At 43.5% G+C, this 19,628-nt stretch overlaps 1 protein-coding gene across 7 annotated transcripts in view; it reads right to left on the reverse strand.

Moving 5' to 3' along the window:
* Positions 1 to 19,628, reverse strand: part of nmnat3 (nicotinamide nucleotide adenylyltransferase 3) — a 144,348-nt gene that overhangs the window by 12,851 nt on the left and 111,869 nt on the right. The window contains exon 5 of one of the 7 annotated variants that reach the window (XM_041173700.1): positions 11,223 to 11,271. The exons of the other annotated variants lie outside the window; for them this stretch is intronic. Coding sequence (XP_041029634.1) covers positions 11,223 to 11,271 — 49 coding nt within the window. The remainder of the gene's footprint in view (positions 1 to 11,222; positions 11,272 to 19,628) is intronic. 7 annotated transcript variants of the gene reach the window in all.

The following is a 19,628-nucleotide window of genomic DNA, read 5'->3' on the forward strand; positions in this document are numbered from 1 at the left end:
ATGTTAAAAAGACAAAGTTAATAGCATTCTATCTGAATGCATGCAGCATTTGCAATAAGTTCAATGATTTGGAGTCACAAAGAGAGGTAAATGGGTATGATTTAATTGCCATTACAGAGTTGTGGTTACAGGGTAACCGCGACTGGAAACTGAATATTCAAGTATGTTCGTAATTTAGAAAGGATAGGCAAAAAGGAAAAGGAGGTGGAGTAGCACTGTTAATAAGGGACGAGGCCAGTACATTAGTGAGAGAGAATCTTAGCTCAAAAAATCAAGATGTAGAATCAATTTGGGTGGAACCAAGAAACAGCAAGGAGCAGCAAACATTGGTGTGGTTTATTTATAAGCCACCAAACAGTAATAGTAATGTTACGCAGAGTACAAATCAGGAAATTAGAGCTGCATGTAACATGGGAAACACAATAATCATAGGCGACTCCAATTTACATATGGATTGGGTAAACCTAATTAGCATTAATGTTGTGGAGGCTGAATTCCTGGAGTGTGTACGAGAAGGGTTTCTGGAGCAGTACATTCAAGAACCAACTAGGGATTGGGACATTTTAGATTTATTATTTAGTAATGAGAAAGAGCTAATTAATAACCTTGCTGTAAAGGAGCCTTTAGGAAATAGTGACCATAATATGAAAGAATTTTACATTAAGTTTGAAAGTGATGTCAGTCATTCTGAAACTAGAGTCTTAAATCTGAACGAAGGAAACTATGACGGTATGAGGGGAAGTTGGCTATAGTGGATTGGGGAAATACATTTAAAAATTTGATGATAGATAGGCAATGGCTAGTATTTAAAGAAGTATTACATGGTCAGCAACAAATATACATTCCTCTAAGGCACAAAAGCCCAACAAGAAAAGTGAATCAACGTGGCTAACAAAAAGTTAAAGATCTCAGTAAGCCAAAGGAACTGGTTTATAAGGTTGCCAGAAAAAGTGGTAAGCCTGCAGATTGGGAACAATTTAGAATCCAGCAAAGGAGGACTAAGAAACTGATAAAGAAGGGGAAAAGAGAATATGAGTGCATGATGGCGAGAAACATAAAGGCGGACTATAAAAGTTTCTCTAGGTATGTGAAAAGGAAAAGATTAGTAAGGACATATGTGGGTCCATTACAGGTGGAGACAGGAAAATTTATAATGAAGAATAGGAAAATGGCAGAGAAACTAAACAATTATTTTGTGTCTGTCATTACGGAGGAAGGCACAGAACATCTCCCAGAAATACTAGGGAACCAAGGGCCATGTGCAAATAAGGAACTGAAAGAAATTAGTATGAATAAACAGGTAGTATTTGATAAATTAATTGGATTGAAGGTTGATAAATACCCTGAACCTAATGAGTTACATCCCAGAGTAATGAAGGAGGTAGCTATAAAGGTAGTGGATGCATTGATGATTATCTTTCAAAATTCCATAGATCTGGAAAGGTTCCTGCAGACTGGAAAGTAGCAAATGTAACCCCACTATTTAAGAAGGGTGGGAGAGAGAAAACAGATAACAACAGACCTGTTAGTTTGATGACAGTAGTAGGGAAATTGTTAAAAACTATTATAAAGGATGTGATAACTAGACACTAGTAAAATAATAATATGACTGGGCAAGGTCAACATGGATTTATGAAAGGAAAATCATGTTTGACAAACCTGTTGGAGATTTTTTGGGATGTTACTTGTAGCATAGATAAAGGAGAACCAGTGGATGTGGTGTATTTGGATTTTCAGAAGGCTTTTGATAATGTCACACACAGAGGGTTAGTAAACAAAATCAGAGCAAATGTGATTGGGGGTAATATACTGGTATGGATTGAGAATTGGTTAACAGACAGAAAACAGAGAGTAGGAATAAATGTGTCTTTCTCAGGATGACAGGCTGTGAGTGGGGAGTACTACAAGGATCAGTGCTGGGTCCACAACTGTTCACAATCTATATAAATGATTTGGATATGGGGACTAAATTCAATATTTCCAAATTTGCTGATGACACAAAATTAGGCGCAAATGTGGGTTGTGAGGAGGATGTGAGAAGGATGCAAGAAGGCTTCAAGGGCACTTGGACAGGCTAAGTGAATGGGCAAGAGTATGACTGACAGAATAAAATGTGAATAAGTGTGACGTTATTCACTTTGGTTAAAAAAACAAAAAGGCAGAGCATTTCTTAAAAGATGAGATGATGGGAAGTTTTGATGTCCAAAGGGGCCTGGAGGTCCTTGTTCACGAGTCACTAAAAGGTAGCAAACAGGCACAGCAAGCAACTAGCAAGGCAAATGGTATGTTGGCCTTCATCACAAGGGGATTTGAGTACAGGAGTAGAGATGTCTTGCTGCAATTGTATACAGCCTTGGTGAGACTGCACCTGGAGTATTGTGTACAGGTTTGGTCTCCTTATCTAAGGAAAGATATACCTGCCATGGAGGGAGTGCAATGGAGATTCACCAGATTAATCCCTGGGGTAGCAGGACTGTCTTATTAGGAGAGATTGAGGAAACTGGGCCAGAATTCTCTAGAGTTTCAAAATTCTTACAGGGTGTGACATGTAGATAGGATGTTTCCCCTGGCTGGTGAGTGTAGAACCAAGGACACAGTCTCAAAATAAGCGGCAGGCCATTTAGGACTGAGATGAGGAGGAATTTCTTCACTCAGAGGGTGGTGAATCTTTGGAATTCTCTACCCCAGAGGGCCGTCAAAGCTCAGTCATTGAGGATGTTCAAGATAGAAATTGATAGATTTCTGGATACTAATGATGTCAAGTGTTATGGGGATAGTGCAGGAAAGTGGTGTTGAGGTAGATGATCAGCCATGATCGAACTGAATGGCAGAGCAGGCTCGACAGGCTGACTGGCCTACTCCTGATCCTATGTTCCTGCTTCAAAATGAGCTTTTAAAGAAGTACAAAAAGGACATAAATGGGAATGAGTGAAAATAAATTTAGAGAAAGTATTCAAAAAATCTCCTGTCAGTGATAAATGTTTGAAATATTATATCAAGCAAGGTAATAGAAGCAAAAACATTGGGCAGATTATCCCAGCCTGTCGGAGGCAATTTCAGGGGTGTGGGGGCATAAGGCCCCATGTGCAGCTCTGTCAGAGGGGCAAAGACAGCTGTGAAGTGAGGGTGCCTTCAGAAGAGTCACCACTGCCAATAGCACTTTCTGTATCCTCCCTTTCAGAGCCCTTTGCACTTCCCTGCTAACCCAGAGCAGGAAAGCACTTGGCTGCATTTAAGTGTAGCATTCCGTTGTCATAGCAATTCTTTGATCAATGCTTTGCAAAGTGGCTGTCATAGTGTGTAGACCAGCATGATTCTCCACGAGATTGGCCCTCTTTCAATTGAGGTAGTCATCAGCACAAATGCCTGAGACATCACGGCAGTCATGCTAGAGATAGACTCCTCGACTCTCTTTGCTTCGGCGGGCACTGCATCTGGAGATTCTGACAGGAGCAGACATAGTTCCCATTGCTGCTCCACAAACAATTATTTAGTGGATGACCCTTGAGGTTCAGCATCTGTATCCAGCTGAGCTGATCTTGAAGTGTCCTAAACCCTTGGATAGGGTTTCTCCACTGCTGTTCTTGTCTTTAACACCTGCTCCTGCTCACTTGTGAGCTGCTCCTCACCAAGTGCCACCCTATCTAATTGAGATTCTGGACCCACCAAGATGTGTGTATTGGCACTGGTGAAAAGTGTGCAGGTGACATGTGATAGTGCATCCTCAAAATGCAGGTCCTCCTCTGGGGAATCCTTGGTCTCCTCTGTCATCTTCTGCACCATCTCCTTCAATACACCTGTGGGAAACGAAAGACATGAGTTAGTGCTGAGCATAGTTGAAATAGGATTCCAAGATGGCATGGTGCCTATCAGGACATTTAATATATTGATAACATTGATTTAAGATGGTGACAATAAAGTGCCAAGTGGCAGTATAATATCTAATGCTGTCACCCAGGCCACTTTGGGCCACATTCAGCTCTCTATCGACAACAGGCTCTACTGCTGCCATCCTGCCATTCTCCAAGACCCTCCTCCTCCACAGATGTCAGGGTGGCCATGACCGCCTCCCCTTTGAGTTGTGGGCTCTCTTCTGCAATGAGAAAAGGCCAAGAGGTAGGAGTGTGAGAGGTTAACTGATTGCCAAGGTTGGAGTGTACACAATTGAGGATGGTGACTGTGAGGAACAGTAGTGAGAGTGCAAGAGGTTGCAGGTGAATGTGAGCCGTGTCTGTTGGGATGGAGATTTGGGAAGGAGGCTGGAGACAAAGGAATGTCTGTGACATCAAGATGCAACAGTCAAAGGAGCATGGTGTAGGAGACTGCTAGGGAGGTGAAAACAATGGTTGCTAACTGAAAATTGGAGAGCACTCACCTTGCCAGACCACATGATATCATTAACTTTTACAATACTGGATCCACATCCTTGGCATCATACTCCTGCTGCTTACCACCTCAGCAATTTCATACTAAGTCTGATTTGTGAGGCTGGCTGTCATCTCCTGCCATCCTCTGTGAAGAGCACTTCTCTCCATGCCATTACTGCTCATAACATGGCCTCCAGGGACGAGTCCATGAATGAGGTGAGGGGAGGCGGTTGGGTGGGCAGCCTTTCTATGTCTTGCATCTATGCCCCAGCTTGTTCCTCCTTCATGCTATCTGCTTTCCTCCAAAAATTGCTTCATTGTGAGTAGAAATAAATAGAGATCTTCCATTGCTGTAATAGGTATATAATCCACTCAATCTCACTGATTGGTCAGGGAACCTGGAATGGGACTGCATTGGTTCGTTCACACAAAGCAACAAAGCATGCAAATGGAAAATGGTCGCATCATTACAACAAGGTTTAAGTTGGTAAGATCCTGTCCATTGGGTAATTCAAAATTCAGTTTGAGCTCATAATGAGAGAAAGATTTGAAAGTCTTGGATTTACATATCAACTTATACAACCTCAGGTTGTCCCAAAGCACTTTAGAGCCAAACTACTCTTGACGTGTAGTCACTGTTACAATATAGAAAACGCAGCAGACAATTTGTGCACAATAGGATCCCACAAAAGCAATGAATGAATGACCAGATAATCTGTTTCAGTGATTTTAGCTGAGGGGTAAATAATGGCCAGAACTTTCCTACTCTTCTTCAGAAAGTGCTGTAGGACCTTATATGTGACTGGTCAGATGAAGCTTCAGTTTAACGCTTCAACAGTACATCCAACTGTGCAGCACTCACACAGTACTGCACTGGAGTACTCATTACAGTGGGAGTGCTACACTCGAGTGTCAGGTTAGATTGTCTGCTCAAGTCTCTGGAGTGAGACTTGAACCCACAACCTTTTAATTCAGAGGTGAGAGTGTGACAACTGATATTGCAAATGGAAAACCCCTCTCCATAGGTTGGAATCTAGCACAAAGGAAGATGGTTGTTGGAGTTCAAACATCTTAACCCCAGTACATCATTGCGGGAGTTCCTCAGGGCCCAACCATCTTCAGCAGCTTCATCAATAACCTTCCCTCCATTATAACGAGAAAAGTAGAAATATTCACTGATAATTGTGCAATGTTCAGTTCTATTTTAAACTCTTTAGATAATGAAACAGGTATGCCCACATGCAGAAAGACCTTAACAATATTCAAGCTTGGGCTGATAGGTGGCAAGCAATATTCACACCATACAAGTGCGAGACAATGACCATCTCCTTCAAGAGAATTTAACCATCTCCCCTTGACATTCATCAGCATTGCCATGATCATATCCTCTATATCAACATCCTGGAGTCACAACTGACCAGAACTTAACTGGACCAGCTATAAATACTGTGGCTACAAGAGCAGGTCAGAGGCTAGGAATCCGCAGCAAGTAACTCACATCCTGACTCCCCAAGCCTGTCCATCATCTACAAGGCACAAGTCAGGAGTATGATGGAATTCCCTCCACTTGCCTGGATGAGTGCAACTCCAACAACACTCAGAAAGCTCAACACCATCCATGACAAAACAGCCAGCTTGATTGGCAATCCATCCACCACCATAAATATTCACTCCCTCCACACCGTGGCTAAAGTCTGCACCATCTACAAGATGCACTTCAAAAACTCACCAAGGCTTTACCTTCTATAAACCCATGACCTCTAGCACCTTAAGGTCAAGGGAAGCAGGCCCAATTTCCAAGTCACACACCAACCTTACTTGAAATTATATCACCTTTCCTTCATTGTCACTGGGCCAAAGTCCTGAACTCCCTACAAACAGCAAGAGGTAACATCACCAAATGGACTGCGGTGTTTCAAGTAGGCAGCACACCACCAACTTCCCAATGGCAATTAGGGATGGGCAATAAATTCCGGCTTTGACAGTGATGCTGACATCCCTTGAATGAATTAAAAACCGTGGTTCTGATCTCTTCTCTCATCCCAGTATTCAGCAGGCTAGGAAAATGCATGCGATTTTACCAGACAACAGTGCTTCTTGAAAGTCTTGGGGATGTAAAGGTCAGCCTGTTATTGAGAAAATCCACATATGTCTAGTCCATTAGTTTCTAATGCTACTGACTCAGTGAAAGAGTTTTCTCATGACCATTCTAAAGAGGGATAATCACAAACTCAACAATGAATGCATTAAAGAACAATGGGATATATTTATATCTGTGTTCATTGAAAATATATAAGATAATGAATTATGTTGTGCTGTTATTGTCACTAATGCTTCATTAAGCACTTTAACCTGTACATGGTAAAAACAGCTATTGTTCAAAAAGGTCATCTTCTCCAGATTAAATTTCTATGATTTAGATTGTGAGCATACAGTGTGTAACACCTTTTTCATTCTAATTTCGCAAAGTACACATTTGATTTATTGTAACACAAGACTTGACGGAGAAATTGATTTACTTGTTCACACATTGATAGCAAATCTCATTACTTTGAAACATGATCAACACATACAGTGAAATCCTGTTCTTACAATTTTTCATTACATTCTTCTTGTTATAACAAATGGTTTTTCTAGTCTGATTTAAAGATTGCGCATCAAAAACCTGTTACCAAATCTCTTATATAAAAAAAATCTCACAGTCATGAAATTCAAATATTTGCTACTAGAAGAACTATTCTTTATTAAGCCCCATTAAGGAATTTGGAAGACTGTACTCTGAACAAAATCCCTCTAACTCCAACTAGTTGGACAGAATTTATGACACCTGAGTGGTTCAGTGACATTCACAGCAACATACCATTAACAACAGTTTGTGTTTCTATAGATCCAAGAAAGTCTGACTCCAGCAAGTCACACTAACAAAATGATAAAAATCATGCAAGTACATGCATTAGTGTGGGTGCAATTTATGTTAGGCTTTTCAACCTGGAGACCAATGACCATCGACAATGTGAAATTTTAGTATAAAATAAGCAAAAGGAAAGCAATCTCGCCCTTTGCAGCTTTCTACCTACCTCACATTTGGAATTTTGACAATGGCAAACGTTGAGTATAGAATCGTAAGACAGCAAGGGAAGCTTATGTCAAACAAAGGATGAATCTTTAATTGTGGGCTGGGTTCTCCCATTCTAAAAATGTAGTTTTCCTTTCCCAGCCTGTAACCAAGTGGCACGAACAGCATATCTGACTGCTAAACATGGTTTGTTAATGGCGTGCATTACATGTAACAAGTGAGCTCTGGTAGATGTTTGCCATTCACGTTCAACATAATCATTTCCACAGGTTTGAATGAAATACAGAAATATAACCCAAAGCACTTTAACACAAAAATATGTGATCTGCAAGGCAATTTACTTTTCACACTGCCTTGCTTTGCCAAATAGATTCCTGTCTTCTCTCAGGCAGTCCCCTGGGTTCAACAGGTTCTGTAATGGCTGATAAATTCAATGTGCAATTTGCAAACAGGCATGCCCCTGCATGTGGAGCAGGTGGTGGTTGAAGGGTCAGGTAGATGAGTTGCTTGGAGGTTCGTAGGCTCTCTCTGATGCCTTGACTTTGCCTCTGCATGTTCCTAATGAAGTCTCTTCATTTGTTTATATTTGTTGTGTTCCCAAATGAACCTTCTCCATTTTGGTCAGTCATAAGCCATGGTTTGTGGGGAGGATGTTTGATCTCTTCACGGATACTTTGAGGACATCCCTAAAGTGTTTCCACAATCCTACTGGGAGTCGCCTGCCATAGATGATTTCTAAGTAGAGCAGTTGTGTTAGGAGTCTGGTTTCAGGCAAATGAATATCTCACCCAACAAAGCTGATTTTGAGTGATTAGCACTTTGATGCTGGGCATGTTGGCTTGGGAGAGCACACTGCCATTGGACCACCTTTGTTGCCACTGGATTTGGAGGATCTTGTGAAGGCACCATTATGAATGATATTCTCTAATGCCCTGAGGTGCCTGCTGCAGGTTGCCTAAGGCTCTGAAGCATAGAGGAATGCAGGGATACTGCTGCCAGGTAAACTGTGACCTTAGTCTTGAGAATGAGATCCTGCTCCTCAAATACTCTTTCCTCAGTCAGCCGAAAGCTGAGCTGACATATTGGAGAAATGATGAATTTTGTTGTCCGTAACTGCCTTCTTCGAGAAGAGGCTCCTAAGTTATGGAAAATGGTCCACATTTTCCAGGATCTTGCCATTGACCTTACTTGAGAGGTAGAGGTGATTTACTGTGGGAGCTGGTTGGAAGAGGACATTAGTTTTCCAGGTGTTTAGTGAAAGGCCCGTTTTCTCATATGCTTCAGAGAAGGAGCCAACAATGGCCTGGAGGTCAGTTTCTGCATGAGTGCACACACAAGCGATTCTGCATACTGAAGCTCAATCACTGAGGTTGCAGTGATTTTGGTTTTGGATTGAAAGCAGTATAGGTTGAACAGTTTCCTGATTATTTCCATGCCTGTGGGGAATTTGCTGGAGATGAGGTCAGTAGTGCAGTAAGGAAAATGGAGGAGAGTTGGTGCAATGACACAACCCTGTTTGACCCCAGTTTTCACTGAGATAGGGTCTGTGATGGTTCTATTGGTGAGGATCATGGTTTGCATGACACCGTGGAGGAGTAGGAGGATGGTGACAAATTTTTGAGGGCAGCCAAATTTGAGGAGGATACTTCTTTGCGGTTGACAGAGTCAAAGGATTTTGTGAGATGGAAAAAGGACAAGTACAGAGGTTGGTGTTATTCCTTGTATTTTCTTGAATTTACCATGCAGTGAAGATCATGCGTGTGGTGCCTTTCAATGAGTGAAAACTACACCGCGACTCTGGAAGGAGCTCTTCAGCCACTGGGACGGAATGATTGAGGATACTTGCAATAATCTTCCCTGTGGCAGATGGCAGGGAGACCCCTCTGTAGTTAGTGCAATCAGACTTGTCTCTCTTCTTGAATATAGACAGCATCCCTGAACATGCACACCCCGGACATCCACCCCTCTTCCCAGATGAGGGACCGGGTTGTTCAGCCATGCCAAGAGTGCATCTCTGTTGTGTTTCAGAATTTTGGCAAGGATTCCATCTGCTCCCGAGACCTTGTTGTTTCTCAGTTGTCGAATGGCTTTTTCAGCTTTGCTCTGGATCAGAGTAGTGCCAAGGCTGAGTGGAAGGGATATTGAGGGATGGAATTGAGGATACTCAAGTCAAATACAGAGTCTCGGTTGAAGAGTTCTTCAAAATGTCCCCTCCAGTGAGCACTCACTCTCTCCCTGTTCTTGAATAGCTCCTCTCCACGCTCGGCTCTCAGCCCAATAGATTATTCATAGTCTCAAGCTCCATTTCTGCTGTTTGGCAGACACAGAGCTTGGCTCTCCCCTGGCCTACCCTGTATTCAGTTCAAACTACATCCATTAGACACCCAGAGTGGAGTGAGCAAAGAATGAATTCCTTTTCCTGTTTTTCACTTTCATCAGGTCCACCACACACAGTGCAGCACTCCCTCTGTACTGCACCAGAGTGTCAGTTTTGATTTTTTTTTGCTCAAGTCCTGGAGTGGTATTTAAAAATGAAATCTTGTGACTCAGAGGCAAGAGTGCTTCCATCTAAGCCAAGACTGATTCATTAATTTGTAACTATTTCTGCAATTTTACTTTTAATATCTTCACACCATGCCTCTGAACTTAAGTAACAGAAAAAAATGCCAGTGTCATTACTCGCAACTCGGTCAATAGCTAACAATCCACAAGATGTGAAATGCAACCAGTTCAATGATAAAAATATTTGGGAGAAAGTACTGAACTGTCACTCCCACTCAAAAATACACACAGAAAAACAGCAGAAATTAACAGTAAAAAACCAAAGCTTTCCCACAGTGTAACTTCTGTGAAAAATGCGACGCCAACAATGAAAAGTGGCTGTGACCTAATTATGGATATGATAGTGAGCAACATGAGAAATATCTTAGAGTAACTGAACCAGAGGTAATCAGGTTCTATAGCAAGGCAAAAAATGGATTTTTGGGTATTTTTTCAACACAAAGAATTTTGATACTTTTTTTTATTCATTCACAGGATGCGGGCTTCGCTGGCTGGGCCAGCATTTATTGCCCATCCCTGACTGCCCTTGAGGAGGTTGTGGTCAGCTGCTACCACAGTGCTGTTAGGAAGGGAGTTCCAGGATTTCGAGCCGAATGTACCCATTATCCAGAGAGTGAAGAAAGCAAGCGAGTGAGACGTAGATGAATTGAGGCAACAATAACTTGCATTTATAGAGTGCCTTTAAGGTAGTAAAATGTCCCAAGGTGTTTCACAGAGGGTTTATCAAACAAAGTTTGACATTGATTCAGATAAGGTAGATTGAAGCACATGACTGAAAGTTTTGTCAAAGGGGTAGGTTTTAAGGAGCGTCTTAAAGAAAAGAGAGGTGGAGAGATTTAGGGAGGGAATTCCGGAGTTTAGGGCCTTGACAGCTGAAGGTATAATTGCCAATGGTGGAGCAATTAAAATTAGCGAAGCTCAAGACACCAGTATTGGAGGAGTGCATATATCTAGGAGGATTTTAGGGTTGGAGGAGGTTAGAGATAGGGATAGGCAAGACCATGGAGGGTTTTGAAAACATTGATGAGAATTTTAAAACTGAGGTGTTGCGTGATCAGGCATCAATGTAGGTTCATCAAGCATAAGGATGAAGTGTGAATAGGAATTGGTGTAAATTAGGACAGAGGTAGCTGAGTTTTGGATGACCTCAAGTTTACATAAAGAGACATGACCCTTGCTGGCCAGTCATGAAATGTCATTAATGGTAGCCAGATTACCTTAATTCCTGATAGCTATGGCTGCTATGAGGCATTCTTTGGAAGAAAACTGAAACAAAATGGGGAAAATTGCAGCAGTCATGAATGAAATGCAAACTGAAATAACTCTCAGAGCCAGAAATGCAAATCATGTGAATTGTCTGGATAAACAAAAGCCAACTGAAGCACAGAGTGCCAATCTAACAAGTTACATCACATTTCCTCCTAGGATTCTTGATCTAAACCTAACACTTGTGTATGAAATCATGATCCAAGCACAAAATGATCCAATTTTTTTGGCTTCTAATGCTCAGCATACTAAATATAACCAACTGACTGCACGATTCAGCCCAGCAACAGCAGCACAGTTCATTTCTACGTCAAATCATTTTTTGTGTATCATATCCTGGATTTTGTAGCAGGAGGCTAACAGTGAGGCTATCAGCACTCACCGATATTAAGGAGAAAATCAAACAGCAATTCTGGCGACTGTACATGCACCATTAAATACAGAAATCAGGACGTTACCCAGTTCCTCCACAAGCTTCACTACATCAGTACCTCACTAAGAAATTCAGCATTCAAATGCATACGGGGCAGAAGGTTACTGTTCTCACCGGATACCCAATAAACACACCAGAGAGTTAGGGCTGATCCATTCAAGTGAAAATCCATTTTTAATGACATGGTAGGTCATGATTACGACCAGACTGTCCCTCAGGCACAGAAATACGGAGACTCATTCCTCCAGATTTTAATTAAGTGGATGACCTCATCTTTTGACCTGCAGCTCAAAAAACTTGTGATTCCTGGAAATACAAGTTGATGATGATATGGTGAGGGCAGCGATGCACCTAGAATCTTATAAACCACGGGACCAACGGTCCATCTTCTCAACCGATCAGAAACAGAGGAATGATAGAGAAGGAAACAGGGTGAAATAGAGTCAAATTAGATACAGAAAGCAAAATAAGGAGAAGGAAGAAAGACTGAGAAAGGTAAGTATGGTAGCATAGTGTTATGTCACTGCCTATTGATTCCGGAGAAATGGGCCACAAAATTTGGCTTTGTAATGCCTGCATGTTCAGTGCTACAATGCCGTTTTGTACCTAGAATGGCATCTGTGTTGTGCACACACCCTTCTGATTCTGATATGGTCTGCACTGGGTGCCATTCTGGGTAAGTCAGTAGCATCAGCGTTAGGAGTGCACGCTGGAGGAATGAAGCGTAAGCAGTGGTGATGTCAGACAGTGGGTAACAAGAATTTGACTCTAGCAGTGCCATTTTCAGCATCAATGCTCCAGCTATCACATTCTTCTGACCTTGCACAGCTGAAGGGGGTTTCAGCAGCAGAAAGGCTATTTAAAGGCCGTGCTATTTAAAGGGATCATCAACCACTCTCAGGTTAGTTGCTGATTGATTTCCACTGGCTGTTGCCGAGTTATTAAAAGTGTTTGGCGGTTTGTTCTGTCATTTAAAGTTGAAGTCTATAGGAATAGGTATAACATGTGGTGATTCTTGGTTCTCAGTGAAAGGATTTTTCTCACATCACTTGCACCCAGTCATGGGTGCCTTAATCTCCATCCCCACAGAGGCAACACAGAGGAGGACAAGCTTCTTGAAAAAGAAGGAAGATGAGGGGGGAAGGGCTCATGGCAGGAGGCCATATCCATCAGGCTCTTCAGGGAGCATTGCTCCTACCTCAACCTCATTGAAGAACAGACTGTTAAACATCTGTTTCATTAATGAGGATTTCACTGAAACCTGTCATCTGCTGCAACCAGACCTGCAGCCTCAGAGCAGGGTGAGGACAGCACTGTCACTGGCTGTGAAGCTCACTGTGGTCATGAATTTCTTTGTGTTGGGTTCCTTCCAGTTTGGAGCACAGGACATGTCCAACATTTCAACTTTACCTTCCAGTGTTGTATAAGGGAGGTATCTGATGCACTGTGCGCAAAGAGTGAAGAAACACACTGTCTGCACCTGGCTTTGCCATGATACTGGACTTCCCCATGGTGCAGGATGCCATTGAGTGCACACACCTTGGTCAGTGGGCACCACATTTAAATTCAGAGATGTACTGCAACTACAAGGGGTTCCATCCCTCAATGTGCAGATGTTGTGCAACCACACTGGCAGTGTCATGCAGTTCAATGCAGGCTATCCTGACAGCAGTCAAGATCCCTTTATTCTGCGCCAGTCTGTTATGCTATCAGTATTTGAGCCATGAGAGACCAGAGGCTGGCTGCTGGGCAACAAGGGCTTTCTGTTGACCACCTGGCTCATGACTCCAGTGTGCAAATCCCACATATATGGGCAGCACTGATACAACAAGAGTCATGCTGCCATGGAATGTCATTGAGCAGACCATTTGGGTGCTTAAACCATTCTAGACCATTCTACGGAAGCCTTTCGGTATTCTCCAGTATTTGCTCTGCTCTGCTGCATCCTGAGCCACCTTGTCATCGTGACTGCAGAACCCTTGTGCCAGGGATATGGCAAGCACCCAAAGAGGAGGAAGGAAGGAGGCAAACAACATAGATCCTTTCTGACCGGGCGGTTCATGATTGGCAAATGTAAGGTCATCCACTTTGGATGTAAAAAGGATAAAGCAGGGTATTTTCTAAATTATGAAAAGCTGGAAACAGTGCAGGTCCAAAGAGACCAGGAGGGAGAAACCATTTTTAAAAGAGGGAGAAGCCATTTCCACAGGCTGGAGAGCCTGCAAGTATGGGCACAGTCTAAAATTTAGGGTTAAGCCTTTCTGGCATGCAGTTAGGACCCATAATAATGTAAGGAACAGCCCCTCGAACCTATCTGCCATTCAGTACGATCGTGGATAATCCTTGGACTGAACTCCTCTTTTCCACCTACTCCCCATATCCCTTGATTCCATGAGAGATCAAAAATCAGTCTACCACATCTGAAATATACAGTGGGCACTGGAAGCTTGGAACTCTCTTGAGCACTAGTACCTGCAGCCATGATGGAATCAGTTTGAGCTTAAACAAGCTGAGCTTATAGGGCTTCAGTTTGAGCTTCTACTGCAGCAACAACATTAGGTGGCTTCTGCTTATACTGCAATAGAAGCTCAGATATTAGTCATAAGCTGACTAATATTTTGTGCAGAAATGTGCTCGTGGATTTGGTCACCACTTCCACACTGGAAAGGATGGAAAAGGGCTCCAAATTCCACTCAACGCCCCATGGAAGGTTGATGCAGGATTTCTCCATGCTCTTTGAGAGCAACCAAAGGTTTTCCTGTGGACCTGACAATGCATGGAGCATTCCTGTGTACATCCCCATTGGTCTTTTTTTGCATGCATTCCACTAAAGTCTTCATGACTCCTATGCAGCTGGACACTTGTGTAACCTCATCCTGCAGTGAGTTGGCACTCATGCTATGCTTTCCTGTCACCCTTGCTGCCGTTGCTCATGCCTGGTGAGTCACCACATGGAGCTCCCATCCCTACGCTACCTTCTAAAGTCCACACAGAACTAGTATCTGAGATGGTAGCTGCGAAAGTGAGACTGAATGATGGTGTTTCATTATCACCATCGGTCTCTCCTTCCTTCTCCATTGTACGCTCCTTTACCACTTCCTTTCAGTCCTTGGTTATCTAAAAAGAGAAAGACATAAGGATAGGGTTGTATTGAGGGCATAGAGGGATTGGTGAGGGTAAAGTCAGAGATGTGTGCTTAAACCATCTGCAGTTTGGGATCAGAAAGGATTGTAGAAGGAAGGTAAAAACAAAAAAACTGCGGATGCTGGAAATCCAAAACAAAAACAGAATTACCTGGAAAAACTCAGCAGGTCTAGCAGCATCGGCAGAGAAGAAAAGAGTTGACGTTTCGAGTCCTCATGACCCTTCGACAGAACTTGAGTTCGAGTCCAAGAAAGAGTTGAAATATAAGCTGGTTTAAGGTGTGTGTGTGGGGGGCGGAGAGATAGAGAGACAGAGAGGTGGGGGGGGGGGTGTGGTTGTAAGGACAAACAAGCAGTGATATAAGCAGATCATCAAAAGATGTCAACGACAATAGTACAATAGAACACATAGGTGTTAGAGTTAAAGTTGGTGATATTATCTAAACGAATGTGCTAATTAAGAATGGATGGTAGGGCACTCAAGGTATAGCTCTAGTGGGGTTTTTTTTTATTATATAATGGAAATAGGTGGGAAAAGGAAAATCTTTGTAATTTATTGGAAAAAAAAAGGGAAGGGGGAAACAGAAAGGGGGTGGGGATGGGGGAGGAAGCTCACGACCTAAAGTTGTTGAATTCAATATTCAGTCCGGAAGGCTGTAAAGTCCCTAGTCGGAAGATGAGGTGTTGTTCCTCCAGTTTGCGTTGGGCTTCACTGGAACAATGCAGCAAGCCAAGGACAGACATGTGGGCAAGAGAGCAGGGTGGAGTGTTAAAATGGCAAGCGACAGGGAGGTTTGGGTCATTCTTGCAGACAGACCGCAGGTGTTCTGCAAAGCGGTCGCCCAGTTTACGTTTGGTCTCTCCAATGTAGAGGAGACCACATTGGGAGCAACGAATGCAGTAGACTAAGTTGGGGGAAATGCAAGTGAAATGCTGCTTCACTTGAAAGGAGTGTTTGGATCCTTGGACGGTGAGGAGAGAGGAAGTGAAGGGGCAGGTGTTGCACCTTTTGCGTGGACATGGGGTGGTGCCATAGGAAGGGGTTGAGGAGTAGGGGGTGATGGAGGAGTGGATCAGGGTGTCCCGGAGGGAGCGATCCCTACGGAATGCCGATAAAGGGGGTGAAGGGAAGATGTGTTTGGTGCTGGCATCATGCTGGAGTTGGCGGAAATGGCAGAGGATGATCCTTTGAATGCGGAGGCTGGTGGGGTGATAAGTGAGGACAAGGGGGACCCTATCATGTTTCTGGGAGGGAGGAGAAGGCGTGAGGGCGGATGCACGGGAGATGGGCCGGACATGGTTGAGGGCCCTGTCAACGACCGTGGGTGGAAAACCTCGGTTAAGGAAGAAGGAGGACATGTCAGAGGAACTGTTTTTGAATGTAGCATCATCGGAACAGATGCGACGGAGGCGAAGGAACTGAGAGAATGGGATGGAGTCCTTACAGGAAGCGGGGTGTGAGGAGCTGTAGTCGAGATAGCTGTGGGAGTCGGTGGGTTTGTAATGGATATTGGTGGACAGTCTATCACCAGAGATTGAGACAGAGAGGTCAAGGAAGGGAAGGGAAGTGTCAGAGATGGACCACGTGAAAATGATGGAGGGGTGGAGATTGGAAGCAAAATTAATAAATTTTTCCAAGTCCCGACGAGAGCATGAAGCGGCACCGAAGTAATCATCGATGTACCGGAGAAAGAGTTGTGGAAGGGGGCCGGAGTAGGACTGGAACAAGGAATGTTCCACATACCCCATAAAGAGACAGGCATAGCTGGGGCCCATGCGGGTACCCATAGCCACACCTTTTATTTGGAGGAAGTGAGAGGAGTTGAAGGAGAAATTGTTCAGCGTGAGAACAAGTTCAGCCAGACGGAGGAGAGTAGTGGTGGATGGGAATTGTTCGGGCCTCTGTTCGAGGAAGAAGCTAAGGGCCCTCAGACCATCCTGGTGGGGGATGGAGGTGTAGAGGGATTGGACGTCCATGGTGAAGAGGAAGCGGTTGGGGCCAGGGAACTGGAAATTGTTGATGTGACGTAAGGTGTCAGAGGAATCACGGATGTAGGTGGGAAGGGACTGGACAAGGGGAGAGAGAAGGGAGTCAAGATAACGAGAAATGAGTTCTGTGGGGCAGGAGCAAGCTGAGACGATCGGTCTACCGGGGCAGTTCTGTTTGTGGATTTTGGGTAGGAGATAGAAGTGGGCCGTCCGAGGTTAGGCGACTATCAGGTTGGAAGCTGTGGGAGGGAGATCCCCAGAGGAGATGAGGTCAGTGACGGTCCTGGAAACAATGGCTTGATGTTCAGTGGTGGGGTCATGGTCCAGGGAGAGGTAGGAGGAAGTGTCTGCGAGTTGACGCTCAGCCTCCGCGAGGTAGAAGGAAGGGTTGTCTTCACCAAGGAGGTGTTGCTACCCAGGCCATGGTGACAGACGAGGCAACTCTGACACTAGAAAGGTTCAAAATTGACAAGGAGAAAGTGTTGAATTGGTAATTAAAATTGACAAGGCACCGGGACCGGATTAGATGCATCCAAGGATATTGAAGGAAGTGAGAATAGAAATTGCAGGGGCACTAGCCATAGTGGTGGGCAAGATTATAGAAACAATTATTCATGATAGAATTAGTAGTCACAAGGAGAAATATGGATTAATAAGGAAGAGCCAGCATGGATTTCTGAAGGGAAAATCATGTTTAACTAACTTGCTGGAGTTTTTTTAAAGAGATAACAGAAAAGGTCGATGAGGGTAATGGTGTTGTTGTGGTGTACATGGACTTTCAAAAGGCATTTGACACAGTGCCACACAACAGACACGTAAGAAAAGTGATTGCTCATGGAATAAAAGGGACAGTAGCAACATGGATACAAAATTGGATGAATAATAGGAAGCAGAGAGTAATGGTTAATGGATATTTTTCGAGCTGGGGTAAAGTTTGTAGTGAGGTTCCTCAGGGGTTGGTACCTTTGCTTTTCCTGATATATATTAATAATCTAGATCTTGGTGTGCAGGGGATAATTTCAAAGTTTGCGGATGATATGAAGCTGGGGAGTGTTGTGAACTGAGAGGAGGATGGTGTGGAACTTCAAGAGGACATAGACAAGTTGGTAGAGTGGGCAGATAGGCAGCAAATGAAGTTCAATGTAGAGGAATGTGAGTTGATGCATTTTGGTAGGAAGAACATGGACAGGCAATATAAAATTAGAGGTAAAATTTTGAAAGGGGTGCAGGAGCAGAAAGATTTGGGTGTATATGTGCATAGATCATTGAAGATGGCAGGACAGGTGGAGAGCGCAGTTAATATAACATATTGTATCCTGGGCTTTATTAATAGGGGCATAGAGTACAAGAGCAGGGAGGTTATGCTGAATTTATATAAGATACTTGTTAGACCTCAGCTGGAATATTGTGTACAGTTCTGGGTGCCACATTATAGGAAGGATGTGAACACATTGGAGAGAGTGCAGAAGAGATTTACAAGAATGGTTCCAGGGATAAGAAACTTAAGCTATGAGGATAGCCTGGAGAAGTTGGGACTGTTCTCCTTGGAGAGAAGGCAGCTAAGAGATTTGATAGAGATGTTCAAAATCATGAGGGGACTGGCCAGAGTAGATAGGGAGAAGCTGTCCCCGCTTGTAAAAGGATCAGGGATGAGAGGGCACAGATTTAAAGTGATTTGCAAAATAAACAATGTGATGTAAGAAAAAACGTTTTCACACAACGAGTGGTTCAGGTCTGGAATGCACTGCCTGGAAGTGTGGTGTAGGCAGGTTCAGTTGAGGCATTCAAGAGGGCATGAGATGATTACTTGAATAGAAACAATGTGCAAGGCTACGGGGAAAAGGCAGGACAATGGCACTAGGTCATAATGCTCATTTGGAGAGCAGGTGCAGATACGATGGACCAAATGGTCTCCTTCTGTGCCGTTAAAATCCTGTGATTCTGTGATGTGGAAAAGAGGATTAGGAAGGAACAGACTCTCATCCTTTCATGATTTCAGCCCTGCCTTTGGCCAAGGCTTCAGACAGGGTCACTATAATGATGGAGAATACAGTCTCCTCCATTGGGTGAGGACATGCAGCTGTGTATGTCCCATGTCTGCTAGCTGCTGCTGCCTGCGGTTCTGCCCTACCTTGTCCTGCAAGAAAGAGAATTGTCAGCGAGTGTGGTGCAATGTGTCTGAGTGATGTGCCAGTCACAGTTGAATAGCTAACAAAGTGTGCAAGCTGTGCAATGTAGTTTTGCAGCACTGTTATGTGTGAGAGAGTGAGATGAAGTTATGAAATTTGAGCTATAAGTCATGACTGATTGAGATTGTTGGTAGGTGAGTAAATTGGGGGAGGTGATGAATTGAGCACTGTGTGAAGCTAGTTATTCGGTTGTAGGATATGGCATTTGAATATGCATTCACTGACCTTGACTACTCATGTGAGGTCATTGAACTTCTTTCGTATAAACAATGACTGTTACAAGTTAGCCGTATGAGGAAGAATCCAGTCACCAGGTATAATTTTTTCTTCAATGGTCATGCTAATCAGGTGATAAGCATGTTAAATGTTCATTTTGAATTCCACCCAATATTCTCTTCCAACATTCCCAGTGATTTTATCACGTTCAAATTCCTCCAAGGCCTTGCCCATCTGTACCTCCGTGACTTCCTCCAGCCTTATAGCTCTCTGAGAGCTCTACATTGGCATATATGAAAAATTCCATGGCACTATTTCAAAGGAGAACAGGGGAGTTATCCCCGAAAACCTGGTCAGTATTTGGCCCTCAACTAACATCACATGAAC

The sequence above is a fragment of the Carcharodon carcharias genome, chromosome 2 (assembly GCF_017639515.1).
Source record: "Carcharodon carcharias isolate sCarCar2 chromosome 2, sCarCar2.pri, whole genome shotgun sequence".
Lineage (NCBI taxonomy): Eukaryota > Metazoa > Chordata > Chondrichthyes > Lamniformes > Lamnidae > Carcharodon > Carcharodon carcharias.